The 17,854-nt window shown below is 31.1% G+C and overlaps 1 protein-coding gene across 3 annotated transcripts in view; it reads right to left on the bottom strand.

The window, feature by feature from the left end:
• Nucleotides 1-17,854, bottom strand: part of LOC106462658 (phosphatidylinositol-binding clathrin assembly protein LAP-like) — a 66,993-nt gene that overhangs the window by 33,832 nt on the left and 15,307 nt on the right. For all 3 annotated transcript variants that reach the window (XM_022390238.1, XM_022390241.1, XM_022390244.1), the window contains exons 3-9: nt 16,829-16,904; nt 9,305-9,407; nt 6,872-6,911; nt 6,210-6,266; nt 4,148-4,259; nt 1,594-1,700; nt 1,038-1,079 (exon numbers count right to left, since the gene is read on the bottom strand). In XM_022390238.1, the coding sequence (XP_022245946.1) occupies nt 1,038-1,079; nt 1,594-1,700; nt 4,148-4,259; nt 6,210-6,266; nt 6,872-6,911; nt 9,305-9,407; nt 16,829-16,904 (537 nt within the window). The remainder of the gene's footprint in view (nt 1-1,037; nt 1,080-1,593; nt 1,701-4,147; nt 4,260-6,209; nt 6,267-6,871; nt 6,912-9,304; nt 9,408-16,828; nt 16,905-17,854) is intronic.

The raw sequence follows: 17,854 nt of genomic DNA, 5'->3' as shown, positions 1-17,854 counted from the left end.
TGAAAGTAAGATTCCATGACTTTCCAGGTTTTCCATGACCCGTACGAACCATGTACACCTTTTAAAAAATCTTGCTAACATCTTTGTGATATTCAGATTCAAATAAACAATTTAATGGTTTTCAATGACCATACAAATATACTGAGATCATTATAAAACATATCATAGGTAACTGAAATTTGTGTAGTGGTAGACTTGTGCATTAGTTCAATAAAATATATAAATTCAACTTTTTTTTTCATGCACAATGAAAATTTAATTACAGCTTCTAATTATATATTCTGGCAGATATCACTTCATTATCAGGACTCAGGAAAGACCTTTTACACATATGAATACGATTTTATAATAGCTGTGGTTTTAATACAACATCACAACAAAATCATTAAAAAGTGATATTATCAGAATTAATTTCTATTATACACGGATAATTTTAAACTACATCAAATGATCTACAGTTATTTGTTTGTGAAACTTATGGTATTTATTGTTTTCAACATTACTTTAAACATGATAGCCTACATTTGTTCACATTTTACCAATGTCTACATTACAATAATGTATACCTGCTTGTTTTTTACTTTTAATTCTGTTTTTTTTATCTTGTTTACCTTTGCACCTTCATATCTACTATTTCTTGTAAAAATGTAATTTTTACATAAAATTATACAGTTCTCAATAAAAAATAGTATTCCTTATAATATTTTCTTATGAAATCTATTTTTTAACAAGAAAAGCTTCCACGTATTTGTACTGAAGAATTTTTATTTCCAAATAGACAAGTCATGGCTCTACACAAGTATTAAGGCAAGATTGAAATGAATAAAAACCCTATAACCCAACCACTTTTGAAAGGTGGACCCTTTTTCTTCTGGTTTGTCCCTGAAGAAGAAAGGTCCACCTTTCGAAAGTGCTAGGGTTATAGGGTTTTTATTCATTTCTATCAAGACTTCTTGAACCCATGTATTTTTCTATCATCATGAAAACAGGATTGATATACTCGAACCCAAACTTAAAACTTACAGATTTGTGCTTACCTTAGTAAGGTCTGGTATATCACCCTTGTCTATTCCAACATTCTGTAACAGCATAAAAATGTAAACAACAGTCTTTGTTTTAATTCATAAATATAAAAAGATTGTTCAAAGTTTACAGTTAACAAAAACTGTATTTTCTATCAACACAGTACACAAGCATGAAATAACAATGTGAATCCATTATTACCACATACAAGGGGGACAGTATATGCACATTTTAAAATTATTTAGACTCTGATTTTATCTTAAAAAATACATTATAATTTAAATTTACAAGTATAAAGCAATTATTTTAACACCTGAAATAACTTAAGATTACACAAAGTGAGTTTTTTTGTTTGGAAGATATTTAAGTACAAGCTATGATGTTGATTTCTAAATTATTAAATTTATTGCCTTCTTAGTTTTCTCTTTGTAAAAATGTATACTGTTATCAAAAACAAATTTAATCTAAAAAAAGAAAAAAGACCAGATGGGAAGAAATGAATATTTGTGTATTATTAAATATATTGCAACAATTAATGAGCACAGCTTATGAGGACATATTTTGACTTACTTCTGCAACCTTAAGAAATTCTGCTACATGATCCATTCGAATAAGGAACTTTTTGTAAACATCCAATGCTTCTCGGCAATGTTTTTTGTTCATGTCAAAAAACTTTTCTGTAAGACACAGCACAATAAATGTTAACAATATATAAATTACATTTGGAAGAGTTACAAGAATACTCAAACTATTTGTACAAAACATCATTGTTTGTACATTTTAATTTCCATAAAAATTAAATAAACATTACTTATATCTAAAAAAATCTACTATTTTTACTCCAACAAATTTGTTAACCCTTTCATTATGGGCTGGGTGGATTCCACCCAGCTTGTAAACGCGAAAGTATCCATGAGAGTAATTATACTATGATTTTTGCTAATATATGCATACCTTTACAAAATTTGGCAAGTTATTGGTATACATTACAAGGCTTTCGTACACAAAATATCAGGTTTTTAAATTAAGTATTAAGATTTTTTAACTAAAGATTTCCTCATAAACTTTTTCTTTCAGAATGTTCCAACATGCAAAGTAATTTTGATTTTAAGATTAAAAATACTTTTGTGCATTAGAACATTTTCAAATTTCACAAGCAAAATCTTTATAACCTCGAGATAATTATCAAATTTGTTATAGAAAAAACTTTATCTTATCTGTTATATTCACTACTGTATCTCTTTACTGTTGGGTAATTAGGAAATAAATATAAATTATGCTTCTTTTGTTCTGGAATGACTACAAATTATAACACAGAAACAAATATGTTTAGTATAAATAGCTTAAATTTCATAACATTATACGTTTACATATATTCATTATTTTTTATGATATTGACCTTTCAGCCGAGCCTGGCTAACATTATTGAAGTTGCAGTGACGTGGCACACATGCATTCATGTTACTGTATCCGAGAGTATAAAACTGGCTTTTACCAAGAGACCTGTCTTGGCTGTGTTTTATTGGACTAGTATTTTGTAAAATACAGTCACATTTCAGTTATAATACATTATATATGTATGTATATATATATTATTACGATTTACAAATAAGTTATTAAAAGTTCTTTTTCTTAAACTTAGAACAGTAAATAAAGAATTACAGAAAATAATTACATCTTCTAGTTACGATCTTTGTACTCATTTGCAGCGTGCCATAGATTCCTAAGCCTTATCCAATTTCGCACATGGAGGATGTAAAACAAAATTATTTTTTTTTAGGTTTCATATATACATTTAAAATAACCAAAAATTCATAAATTACTATATCATTACCATAGAATTTCACTATAATTTATCGAGTGTAGTAACTAAGCTGTATTTGGGTCTAAAAATATATGAAATGTCGAGCAGACTAAAGACTCAACTTACCATCCTGAAATCTTGGATCAAAAGAACGAGTTGATGTCATAATACTCCAAAATAGCTAAAAAAGCCACTAGGGAGACATTCTGAGCTTTTGATTGGTTATTCACATGTCAGAGACAGAAGTACTTGTACATAAGGGAGTGTTTCCAAAAATGGAAAGAGGAGGGCGGGGCCTACTGTGTGTGTGTTTCAGTACATGAGTGATATCTCAGCAAATAGAAGAGATAAGAGGTTCTTATATTCTAGCTTGTCAATATCAGTAATTTCAGTTCCTAATTCATACGAAACTATACTTTGTATTTGGACATCACAAACATCTAATTTGAACCAATGCTGCATTCAACATACTACATGACACACAAAAATCAATATTTAGGATTTCTTTATTAACATTTACTTTTAAGTTAAGAAATTAACTGAAGGATGATACTAAAATTTGAATTATAATTTACAATTTGATACCAAAGTTATTGACATATATTAATAAAATAGTAGTTCAATAAAATTTTGAATGACAGTCTACAAACGCGATAACATGGCCTTTGACCCATGACCATAGGAAGACTGCTCCATTTTTCAAATACTGCAAGAATACATGAATTTTACATAAAATGTTCCTAATAATAAAAACTGTAATTACAAATAATTACAATAAACAATATTATTGAACTTTATACATAAAGGATTTACAATATATTTTACCATGATTTTATAATATTTTACAAATACAGATAAATTTAGTTGAATCACACAATATTTTTTGTTTTGAAACGTATCTTACCTTATCCATATATATCACACAATTAAAATGACAAGTGTTACACTAAAGTTAAGTATGTAATAGATTACTAATGAAAATTCACCTAAAATAGTCTTATGGATTTAAGAAACAAGGTAATATAAATCTTTTAAAACACTTATCATTACCACCTGGTTAAAGCTTATGCAATGGTATTTAAACAGAGATAAGTTGTATATGCAAAATTTATACCTCACAATTAGGAAGAGGAAAAGAAGTATAATTAGCAAAGTCATACTTCCCAACAGCATTGAGAATACTTACTGAAAGAAGTATTATTTTTTTAAGCAATTGCTTATTTTTCTAGAAAATTTATTTTACTGTTTTATATTCTAGCACTTGTAAAGAATTCCATAAATCATAGCTAAGAATAACTGTACTGTCTTGTGACTACATACCTAAAAGGTTAATAATTCCATCATTGTAACATGCAAAAAGCCTGATTAGATCTCGAAAAAGAAGCATGAAACATGAATTCACCACTCCATTGTTCAGATCACTGGAGCTACACTGGAAAAGGAAGGAGAAAACATAAAATATTAAACTCTCAGAAATATTCACACTAAAAGGAAGATCAATTTTAAAATGAAATTAAAATAAGAAAATAATACTTTTAAAATGCTCCAATATCAGTGTAGTATTTAAAGGTTTAAAAAAATATACACAATTTTTCAAATCATCAATGATGATGATTTTTAGATTATGTTAACTTTAAAAGCTATTATGTAGCAAATATTTTATTACTAAAATTATCTGGCAATAAAATTTTTGATGATATGAATAACTTGGCTGATAGTTAGAAAGTATTACTAAGAAATTTCTCAGAATTCACTTGGTATTACAACTGATAAGTATTTGTGAGGTTCTTAACTCAGAAAAACTAGTATGGGCGTATAAACACACATACATACACACATATATGGTTATTGTAACTGAATCACCACTCTGCATATTATTCATCATTGTGGATTAACCTTAATTCCAGAACTAAGCCTCGACCTTTAAACAACTCTTATTCCGTTTTTATTGTGCTTAAAATCTTTGAAATACTCATTAACTTTTTCGTCAGGATTATGCTATAAAGTTGACTGAATTAACTTAGGCATGTAGTATGATCAAGAAATAGCCATTAACTCTTGAACAAGGTTATATCTATTTTGCTCAATGTGTCATTTCTACAGCTTCTTCTGAAGTGACTTTCTAGTTACACTGCAAGACTTGTAGTGACTAACAGACAATGCAACATACAGAATTTAAAATATATACTCTTCTTTTTACCAACTGTCAGAATAAAAAAGGCTTTTACTTATATTTCTTAATAGTATAAATATATATACTATGTTTTTGTTGGGCTTAGATTCTTTTACAGTAGGTGTCTGTGGCTTGTTAGTGGTAAATACAACAATAAATGAACAGTACACACTTCATTTGTTTTCAAAATATATATATATATATATATATATTCAAAATAAGTTAAACATTTGTACAACAAATTCTTCACACTATAAAAATTATAGGCGTATCACAAACACAATATATATAGTTTTCTTCTTGTCAAAAGTCCACTTAGGCCTATTCAATTACTTTACAATTTCAGTTGACAAGACAAACTATCTTCTCTATTACTATCTCACTAATATTCTGTGTATGATTCACTTACAGTTGTGGCACAAATTGCCGTAATTGTTTGATCTTCTTTCTTCTGAAGATCCTCTGTCAAAGTGCACTCAGGCTGAATCAATTACTTTAGAACCACGCTTTGACAGAATATATTATTTTTCTTATCTTCTTTTCTACTGTTAGTCTTACTCTAGCATATTAAATGTTAGGCCTATCACTTCTATGGTAGTTAACTTTACTTTTTTCTGCTATTATCTGTCTGCTGTTTTCGCTCGTCTCACACTATTTATATCTTTATAACTTAATTGTCTGGCCCCCTTATATATTCTCAACATAATTAACTTTTCCTGTTGTAACTTTACTTTCTCCTGCTATTATCTGCCTGGTGCTTCTCACTTGTCTTACACTATTTATTTCTTTATCACCTAATCGTTTGTCGGCCTTCTATATTCTCGACATCAATGTATTGCATGCAATGTTCAATAGTCTCAACATCAATGAATTATTAACAAAACCTCCCAAAAACATCTGCCCTTAATTCTTATTATAACAAAATCTAAAATATTCACTCACAAAAACAAATCAATCAATAACATCTAAACTAAACAGTCTTTTATATCATGACACACAGTCACACAAATAATACCATTTGCAATAATACAAAACAATAATATAAAACTGAGACATTTCAAATGACATGAATGGGATGTGTGCAGATTAAACTTTAAGGGAACTTAATTTGAACGTTGATGTATATATATAAAAATAAGGCTTAATTCAAACAATCAAATAACAAGATTTCTTAGCCTAAGATAATTAAAAAAATGAGGCAATACTTACATCAAATTCTAAAAGAGAGTCTAGATGATTTTGAAGAACTGGTAGAGTCTTCAGCAACTAGGGTAAAAACATCACTTCACATTCAGAAAGGAAATATTTTATTTCTTCTATATAAATATTTTTTTTTTAAATTTGATACCAATATATATAGATATATGTGTGTGTGTGTAATATATATACATATTTTCTGGCACATATTCACTTACTTTTATAATCCATAATTTATACAAATTCCCACAAAATATTAAAATGGGCTGTCATTTTTTCATCAGCAAAATAGTGTATTTCAGGGAAATAGTGTAGAGTTCAGACTATCATGTCACTTTTGGATTTGCCAGATTTTGCCAAGTTTGTTGACTTACACTCTTCATCAGTAACTTTATGTGCATGTTAAGTGTGATGTCCTTTCATCACCAAAAGCAGCCTATGTTAAGAAATGGCATTTCAAATACCATAATACTAATTAAAAAGAAAAACACAAGAATATGAAAATGGAACACTAGTTTATTAATAAATCAGTCACGTTTGGCCATTTATAAATAGCTAACTTAATACAATCTCATCTGTGTGTGTGATGTAACATTTACCTCATGATTATAAAGTATGAATCAACCTTTTTGTCAACTTCTAAATAAAAAAAATAATTAAAGAAATAAACTTACTCTTTCTGTGTTCATAGTTCTGAGCATGCCATCTTCCTTCCTGTTTGACATAATAATTTATGTTGATAACTCACAACACAAATTTATAAAAATTGAATAGTTGGCATAAATACAGATTTTCTATTTCACAAACTTAATTAAAGACATGCTTAACTCTTTCCAACCTGTTATATATCTCTATCCACTTCTTTTTTGTGAGAGCACATGACAACATTACTTTTTCAAAAATTCTGTCTGGCATCATCTCCACCCCCACCCCAAATAAACTATAAAATAAAACTGGAACTGAAATTTTAAGGTTTAGAATTTTATTTGACATAAATCTTATGAATTTTTTTTATATAAAGTAATAAATTAAAAAAATCCAAAGTGCTAACTTTAATTGAATTTTTTTGCAACATCTGTAAACAATGGGTCAATAAAAAATATTAAAATATATGGATATTTTCACAAACTAAACTAAAAACAAAATTGGTATAAATGTTTTCCATTAAACAACAAAAGTAACATTCAGAAAAAAAGTAACATACTGAATGTAAAAACAGAACAAAATAATAAATGCAAAGAAAAACTGTTAGTGTTTAAGGAAAATATAAAAAATGTTTAAATTTAGCCAACAAATGAAACAGTTATCTACTAAGAAAGCTACACTACATAATACAAAAGCCACTTTTTCTACATTATTTGTAACTGTATGTATGTATTTTTATGATACTTGTAAACATCATGGTTTTCCTCAAAAATGTGGTTCTGTAAGAGGATATTCAAAACTGTAAATTGAAAACTTCGAAATGACTAGTATAAAATACCCATGCTCTGCTGCAGGGTTCAAAGGCCCCCTCATGATTTGCAGAGGTCCAAAGGTACAGATCAAGTTTCTTCCTTATCCCCAATTACTTTTATACCTATCCAAAGGTGTGTGTGTGTGAGGCCTACATGAAAAAAAAAACTTGTTAGGACACCCACCCGCAGTACCTAAGCATGTGTGTAAAGTTTGGTCCTCCAAGCTTGTGAATGGGTAATTGAACCAAATTTTGAAAATAATGCTAAATGGATCCTGTAGGCAGCTAGGAACCAAATTCTGATTAGTTGTCATCAAGTCTTGGTGAACTTCAGAGTGTATATGAGCTCCAGTCTTCTTTGCTTCCATGAAAAGGTTGGTAACATTCCTGTCCTGAACACTTTAAAAATGTACTATACAAGATATATTGGCAACACTTTTGCAGTGTTTCACAATGTTAAGTCCATTAACAAATATCTTCAGTTTTACAACTTCCAATAAAAAGTTTTTACTTTTAAAATCAACAGAATAATAAATTTTCCTTTTTAGATGTTTATGTTTTAAAATAGCAGTGTATACTTATTTTTAAAATATATCATAAGCCCACTTTCACTGAAGTGTATTGAAAATATGATTTAACAGGATTTGAACACAGTCATGATGATAAAATTCATGGAATTCAAGTCAACTGCAATTTTTCTAGGACTCCCAAAAACAAAAATTCATAAAACTTTTGGCAACTTCCTGGATTTGGCCCACTATCCAAAGTAACTGAACCTTCAGCTTTTCTCACACTCACACAATGTACATGCAATCTTAGCTCACTGTCATCCATCTTTCTCAAATCCATTAATTCATTACAAGTGACACAACTCACTATATAGTGATAAAACCCTTCTATTCTCTTACCCAGTTTTTGAATTCATCTTAATCCAACTATTTCCTACCGAATATGCATTTCTCCATGATGAAAGACAAGGTAATACAGCATTCGACTGATGAAAACAGCCTCACATCAAATATCATGCATTTTCAGCAAAGAATATAACATAAAATAATATTTATTGTCATTTTCCCTTACTCACTGCTTGGCTTTACCTTCAACACTTGCTGCATCACACTTACACTAGAAAATTATGTTAGCAATACAGGTTTATGGTGGAGAAAAGATGATGAAAATTCAAGCTTCTTGGAAGCTATGGGAGAATTGAATGGGTGTTGTTCTGGCAAAAATAATAACGACTAATAAAAGTAAACAACTTGGCAATTGATTGACCTCACTAAATGCCTGAGAAGCTCAATTACATAAAAGTAAAGGATATGTTACAATGGAAATTTTATAGAACACTTACATTAAAGGATTTTTCAAGGGCTTTTTAAAACAAAATTTTAATATAAAAGTTTTTCAAGACAATCCTGAAATTTAAGGACTTTTCAAAATCTGTGCAAACCCTGCTCGAGTATGAAAAACAAAAAACTACCAGATGAACACAGTTAAAAAAAATTGTTTTTATTTTATGAAACTTTCCAAAACTGGTTCCATTCTGGCCAAAACACCTGCCAATAACAATTTTTGTACCAATAAATTTTCCAGTCTATAAGATTAATATTCTGAGAATTTTTTAAATGTTTGAATTTTCTTAAAAACTTACCCTCGTTTGACCTTGCAGAAATCAAAAGCTACTGTTCTGTAAGACACAGCTTTTTCATTAAGGTATTTTGCATACCTTCTGATAAAAGTAGACATATCATAACCTGAAGAAGAAGAATCAGAAAAACAAAGAATGTAAATGTATGAATGTTGATGATTAGAAACAAAATGCTGCAATGACACCTTGATTTAAAACAACCAATAAAATTCTACATATTTTACACTTCATAAGAACAGACTAGCAACTATCTTGAAGTCTAGGTAATTGGAAAGTAGAATTAGTAGCTACAAAGTTCCTGAATTTTATATATGGTGCATGTGTTTGCACATGCGAGTGGTTGATCTTGTAACAGTGGTTTTGCAAGTTCAGTTAATTTTATAATTGCTTTTGCAAGTATATACTGTACAGAAATATATATATATACTCTCTTCTTTTAAAGATAAATGTATCAAATTAAATATTTCAATGTATGGAAACCAATAATGGAATAATTCAACTATAATCAAGGCTGTCTTGTGAGCCTTTCTCGTATAATGAGAACAATTAACTTGACGCATTTATATTGGATACATTGGAAATTGAAGCTGAAACTTTTTATCTAACTCTGTTGTATTTGCCATTCTTCTAATCTAGAATTACACTTTTTTTTGTGTGTGAGTGTATATATATCAATAACTTCAAAACTATTATCATATTAATCACATTAGTTGTTAATAGGCAATTAAAATCAGCACTATAAAACAATAATGAACTTAATATAAGATAAGCCTTAGAATTATTTTATAATGTCCATTGTAATTTCCTGTCGTAACCTTGAAGTCATGATGGAAATTGTCTGTGGTGATAGCTCCCAAAAGCATTGAGGATATCCAATCAGACAAAATCCAATAGCAAATGAAAAAACTACTTAGCAATCATAGAAAATCAATTAAGGATGCAGAGTTGAGTGCTTATACCCGAAACATCTCAACTGTTACTGCCGGCAGCCAGTTACCCTTAAACGTTCTACTAATATCAAAAGTAGAAATAAAATAAAACCAACCTAAAAATATTTATACTAAAGGTTTCTCCCAACCTTCACCCCTTAAAAGTTCTAATAGTTCCTAAAGTATAAAAAAATAATAAATTCACCATAATAATTCTACTATAAGTTATTCCCAACTTCCACCCTTTTCTAAAAAGATAACATAATATTTTTTAAATAAAATTTAATTTTTTTATTTAAAATCATCTTAAAATGAACTACATACCCTACCTCAGAATTTGTGTAGTTCATATTACTCCCCTTTTCTCTTGTAAAATTATTCAAGTATAACATGGGACAGTTGAGATAAGCCCAGCTATTTGAAGTTGGTCTTTCCTGTCCAGGCTATACTGAATAAATTATAATTTTATCTATTTAAAGGTAGTTAACTACCACTAGTGGAAAAAAAAAGGGTATTTTCCTTATCAAAAATTTATATTTTTAAATATTTTCATATTTATTATAAGTTAATGCAAAAAACTTTCTCAATTACCAATATTTATAACCATTATTTTCTAGTTTATTAATGAATAATATAACATTATCCATAAAAGAAATGCTATTGTTACAAACAGTTCAAAATCTTTTTAGTTGTGATATAATTATGCCTTATAGCACAGCATTATACATGAAACAACACTATTGGGGGTAGTTAGACCAAGAATGCCTTTCTCTTATCAAAATTAGTCAATTGTACTTTGCCATGAACATGATCATTGTTACTTTTTCCATTACAAGTACTTTTGGATATATTAAGCATGGTGTAAATTTCTGGTTATTTATAGCAATTAAAGCATCTATGTAACAAAAAGTATATATATATATATATAAAACTTAGGATTTGAAACCTGTTTCATTCACGAGTTTTCATAAAAACAAATACATATTGGTCATATTTGGAGAGAAGTTCCCTCCTATTGGAATACCCACTGTTTGTTCATAAACCTGTTCATTAGAAGTAATATATTATAACTATTAAAAACACAGACATGAAGAATATTTTTACATTGGACTACATTAAATTTAAATTTTAGAATATCCATTTCTGTATCTACAAAATTATTGAACAGGTCATTAAATATTTTGATCAAATCTTTCAGATCTATTTTAGAATATAATATCGTAAAATCATAAGTAGAAACAAAACTGGCCGTATCTGAAACATTTAAGTTATTTATACATTCCAAAACTGGAATGTTGTTCTTAATAATCCAAAAACAGTTATCTGGATTATTTAAGCATAGTGTTTTAATTTTTCTCAAACATAACATCCAGAATATTATTAAGAACAATAGATACAGATTTAGCAACTGTATCTAAAGAACTAGTTATTAATCTGAACTTGATAGGAATTTTAAGCAATTTTGAAATTGCATATAAAAATTGTATATTCCACTTTTTTATATTAGTAATAATATTATTTTTCTTTAAAGTACTTTTGCTAAATGTACTTGTAATGTTAATTTCTTTAATTAAAATATGTGCATACAATTTTTTACATATAAAGCCAAAGTTGCAACTTGCCTTATAAATATATATGAAAATATTCAACAACTTTCAGGGAACTTAGATCCAGGTTTAATAGTTGAAGGGAAAACAGATAATTTAAAATTTATGTTAGCCTCCAGTTTGAGTTTGAGTTTCACAGTACAATTAATACAATTTTCTTTTATTTTTCAACTGGTGAGATCAGACCTGGCAAATAGCATTAATAGCCAGAGCAGAGGAATGAGGAACATGGGACCAAAAGAGAGGAAATGTGCTGATGAAAACAACACTCATCATGTGTCCAAGAGCCCAAGATCAGCTTGTCATTTCAAAGATGCTCCCCAACCTGAGATGAAAGCATCAGTGAGGAGATGAAAATCTGATCTGGGGGTGGTAAGGGAATTCCAGAGGTGGTGTTGGAACAGTCCAGCCACCAATATAGTTCCTCAAGGAAAGGAGGAGGAAGATGCACAATCAAGGACAATGGATCTCAAGAGGGATTCCATAGGTTGTGCAATGTATACTGAAAGAAATGCATGTGTTTGCAACCCATAGGAATAAGGGGTTCCAGAGAAAACACGATCCCCAAAACAGAAAGGAGGAGAGGCTCGAATTGTGATGATCAGACACTCCAGAGTTCACTGGCAAATGGAAGAAGGTTGGTAACTACTGAGAGAAATTGATGAGCCACCCTAGATGAGCAGCCTCGTGAAGAAGAAGAGAAGTGTGGAGAGATGATTCTGCCTAGGAATTAGACAGAAGCCAAATGTCCATGTAAAAATGGAATTGCAGATCCAGTTCATGAAGACATTGAGTAAAGATTCTCATAATGTAGTTGAAGAAATAGGGGTTAATGCTATCCTGAAAGGAAGAGCCCAGAACTGGAAGACATGATTCTGGTGAACAAAGCAAAGAAAACACCTGGAGGACAGGGAAATTGGAATGTGGAGGAATGCATCTAAAACACTGACCTTGGTCATCCACAGTCTGGGAGAAAATGACCAATTTAGAGAAACAAAAGTTTCCATTTGATAGTGTGGGACAAGCAGAAATCCAATGAATGAAAATGGTTGATCACAGGAAGCCAGTCCCTGGTCTTCTTGGGGACCACAGAGAGAAGAGAATAAAAACCCAGGAATGGGTCATGGACTTGCTTGGTGTTTTATTGGTCCAACAGATCCAACACTAACTCCTTGAGATGTTGAAGATAAACACGATTAGAGGGAGAATAAAATGAGGCTGTAGGGGAGGAAGAAAAGAGAAATGGAGAGACACCCCATGATTGAGAACTTGAAAAACCCATCTGTCGGTAAAAAGAGTTGAGCCCAAAAGTCTGCAAAATGTGACAGATGTGCCCACATGGGTTTCAAACCAACTGGTTGATAACCAGTGAGTCTGACATCAAGTAGAAGGAGAACAAGTAGAGGAAGAAGGTCTGGAAGTAGGAATAGAAAGATGAGGGGTAGAGAAATCAGGTCAAGGAACAGTAGTAGAAAGGTGAGGTTGAGAAAGGCAAGAAAAGAGAGATAACTGGTGGTGGACTGCTTCAGCCCAAGACTCCAGAGAAATGGGAATATCATCAAAGACCTCTAGACAAAGAAAGGAAGCATGGTGAAGTTCACAGAAAAACGAAGTGGGTAGACATACTCAAGAAAGAAGTGTATCCTTACCTAATAAGTCCCAGCAATAGAAGAATCAGGTCAGTATGTAAAGGACAGAAGAGGTGGAACAGACCATAGTGTAAAAAAAAAAGAAAAGAAAAAAGTTGAACAAAATTCCCCAGAAAATTTGTTTGAAGTACAGACATGTGGTGTAGAAAGGAGCAGTAGCAAAGGAGAGTGGTGAGGAAAAACAAAGACGAGAAAATTTATCACTGGTGAGTGAAATTGAAGATAAAAGAGTCTGCTTCCCAAACAAGGAAAGACTGGGAGTCGAAAAATGTAAAATTATATTGATTTTATGCCAAAACATAAGAATCAGTTAAATGAGGGAGTGCAAGGCATAAGATTATGGGTACAAATTTGATTGAGAAAATAACTGCCCTGAATCTCAGTGTAAGGAGAGGAAGGAAATACGAAATAATCATGAGGGTTAGGTTTATGGAGTGAACTTTACAAACTGTCAAAAGACACGGGAAGAGAAGAAAAAATTTAACATACCTAAGAGATTAAGTCCTGAAAAAATAAAGAGGTTTGAGGGCCCTCCTGGATTGATAGGGAAGTTCCTAAGATAAATCCAGGAAAGGTAAAAAGGCATTCAAATTCATCTTCCTCAGTCTCTGTTTCCAAGTGAGGGGAAGGTATGCCAAAAGAATGTATGGGAACCAAAGGAGCTGGCTCCCACAATTTGTTGAACAATGGCCATCACGTTGTCCTCAGTTAATGAACTTCCAAAAGCCATGATTGAAATTTGTTGCACATGAGTGATTTCCTCACTCACACAAGAACTGGTTGAAAACACATTAAATAGTGAATTCATGATAAACTAAGTATAATGAATTCAAATTCGAAGTCGAGGAACCCACTTTGAGACTAATAATGGCTTGAATGGGTAATGAAGAAAAACTTCTGTTATGTTAAACTTATATTAAAGTTTTCTTCATTACCCATTCAAGCCGTCTCCAGCCATTATAAGTATAATGAAATACAAACTTCATTAAAAATGCAAATCCCAGAAAACTGGAAAAATTGAAACACATCTGTGTTATTCAGTGCTGAGGAAAATAATCAAGTTTTATGAGTGTAACTGCATAGGGTGAGGTATTGCGCATAGAAGTGTGCATTCTCCCATTGATAGAGGGCTTTTGTCACATGATGCAGTAGTGCAATTCAGGTAAAATCATGTGAAATCAAATGGGAGTTGCCTCAAGGTTAGTGGCATACGAATCTCTCTGGTAGACATGTAAGGAGGATAGTTAAACTGTGTGTGGTGGCGAGGTCTCTTCTCAGAAGTCTTACTATAGAATAACAATGAGCTAAGAATGTGATTGACTTTATTTCATTACAATGGTTAGTGTGTGTATCTTGTTATAATGGAGCTTGCAATGTATACATCCAAAACTTGGATCTCGGAAGCTACCAACCGATCATCACCAATCATAACTGGGTAATATTTTTATAGCTAGGCAGTATTTTTATAGTTGAGCAATAAATAAGACAATTTAAATTTCCACAAAATTGATATGTTTTAGATTTAACCAACAAAAATTACAAACTAAAAGGTGCAAGTTTCAAATATAAAACAATCAAAAAACAAACTTAAGAAAAATTATTATTTTTTTCTTTAGTCTACAAAGAAATACTTCAATGAAACTACTCTGTGATGTAATGTTGTGATGATAGCTCATTTTTAAACTAAAATTTCAATAAAATCCTTTTTCTCATGGATGGTGAACATTATTGAATGTCAAGTATGAGTATGTTGTTGTAGAACTGTCAGACAATTCCAGAAAAGGCTGCAGGCCCAATAGCTTCCTGTAGGAACTTGCAGTTACACCTGCCCAGAGGGCAGGTATTTCTGCTAGTATTATATAATTTTTCTTTCAATATTATTTTAAAGCTCACATATTTAGAAGGTAATGAATACTACAAATAGCTTAAAACTTTTCTTTACTTCTATTTTAACTCAAGTTAAGTGTATTTATTAGTTTAGCATATATTTGAAACTGTTGATCTATATACTACATGTATAACACAACTATAGCCCATATTACAACACATATACTATTAATGTTATAGGATGTGCAAAACTCAAATAATGATAACTGATGTTTTTTACCAAAGAAAAAACCAGGATTGATGTGGCCTAAACAATTAAAATATCAAAAATGAAGAAAGTTAAAATTAGAGTACATGTACAACAAAAAATCGCAAGAATATGTAGTATATTAGAACATACGCATTATTTTGTACTTAAGTACATACAAGAAAAATTAACTAGTGATAAATAAAAATGTCTATCATCAAGCACACAAATGTGGGCAGCTGTAACCAAAAGAAAATCATTTTCTTGATACGTACACAAGTATAGTACTACAAATAACAAAGTTTAATACCATTTACCCCACACACACACACACACACATATATATATACAGATCTTCATGTACCACCTGACAGTGAATACAGCTACTTCTGTACACTCAAATGCACATTTATAATATTCAAAATAATCGAGATATGTACTTTATATACAGTATTAATGTTAGCAGTTGAAAATTTATTGAGTCCAGGGATTCAATTGGAAAAAAGAGATCTCCTGAAAATATAAAAACATCAAAAATTAAAATTTAAAATTTTTTCATTTATCACTTACTAACTGAAGTATTATTTGAATCTTTTTCTACATTGCATTTGTTTGCACATGATGTTTTCCTTGCTTTTCCTGCCACAAGGTCTTCCTTGTCAGATAGTACACAATTTTGAAGATAGATGAACCTGCATCCAAGTCAAATTGTCATGTGATGAATTCTGGAAAACATGACATACAATATCTGCCCACAACACCATAGTAAACAGTATGGATGTTGTAGTGTTTATCTGATGCAAAGTACAGATAAAAGACCTAAATTTTATCAAAAACTATATGACGGTGAATAGGATTAATTGAGGAACATGAAGATAATTTTACTCTCTGTTCACAGTATTAAAAGTTGTGCATGTATAAGTAAAAAATATAATAATTCAAAGTAGTATATTCTATAGTATTTCAAGAAACTAATTCTTTCATATATGTAAACAACTATGCTTAATACCTGAAATAACCAACATAACTAATTTCAGTCGAGGACACCTGCTGGGAGGACAACTGCCAGTCAAATATATATATATATATATAATATGTTACAATATATAATACCATATAATGTTATATAATAACATATATGTAAATTGTAGAGCTCATTTTTAATATTGTCCACCAGCAGTTATCCTTCTCCTTACTAATTTTTCTAAGCATTTGCCATTCTCAACATGTAATTAAAGGTTAGTTAATGAAAAAGGAATAGCACTTACCTTGAAGTCCACTTCTATCCACGAAATTACTGAGTTGGAAGGTACAATTGCTAGATGCCAAATACTGTGTGAATCTCTGAAAATAAATACTCAGTTTAAAATGTTAACATTTTCTTAAACTGAAAATGTATTTCCAAAAGATACTTACCTCCTTTCACAAAAAGCTTTCTCGATTTATATTGCCCTCTATCTAATTTCACTCGCCACTAGACTTGATACTCCCACTTACCCTCATGTATGTTAACGTAAGATATCTGCATACTAACATGCAAATGATTGTGCAGCAACCCTTCACCAACAGGAGCACAACACTACTCCTATCGTAACTAGCAACCTCTCTAATCTTGCAGCTGTTAACCACTTTGAGATTGGTCATATCACACCAAACCACACCTGAAGTGGGGAGGACAGGTGGGAAAGGTGATCTGAAGTATCTATCGGACATAGATTTTTCATTTAAGAAAATGCTAACTTCCAATACGATATCTTACCTCCGTTCACAAAAAGCTAGAATCCCACATAGAACAGATGGAAGGCCGGTGAGAAGATAATCTCCCTTTAGGAAGCATCCAAATGAAAACCACGAGGTGTGAGAAGAAACTAAAAACAACACACCTTTGGGAGACTGCCACACTTCTGAGCCAGGTATACTCATCACCCATGTGTCACCAAATAGGCTGAAAAAAGGAGTAGCCCCCAAGAAAAATTACATAAATAATGGGACACCCTTCTGCGTAGAGTGATTAGGGCATGATAGACTATAAATGTGAGTTTGACCTCAATCAACACCTGACCGAATCTGGAATTGTACATCAGGTCCTTGGTGGGATGAGGGTCCTCTACCTTTCACCTCAAGAATGGGTCCAACAGGGAAGAGGACCTCCTGTACCAAGATTCCACCTCTGCAGGTGCACACCCACAACACAACCAACACCAGATCCCCTGGGAAATAAAATATGGATAATGGTAGGAAGGTGGAGAGCACAGGTGGGTGTTCATCTTCAGTCCAAAACCGGAAGGAAAAGT

The sequence above is a fragment of the Limulus polyphemus genome, unplaced genomic scaffold, assembly GCF_000517525.1.
Source record: "Limulus polyphemus unplaced genomic scaffold, Limulus_polyphemus-2.1.2 Scaffold47, whole genome shotgun sequence".
Lineage (NCBI taxonomy): Eukaryota > Metazoa > Arthropoda > Merostomata > Xiphosura > Limulidae > Limulus > Limulus polyphemus.
This window is presented reverse-complemented; position numbering and strand designations above follow the sequence as displayed.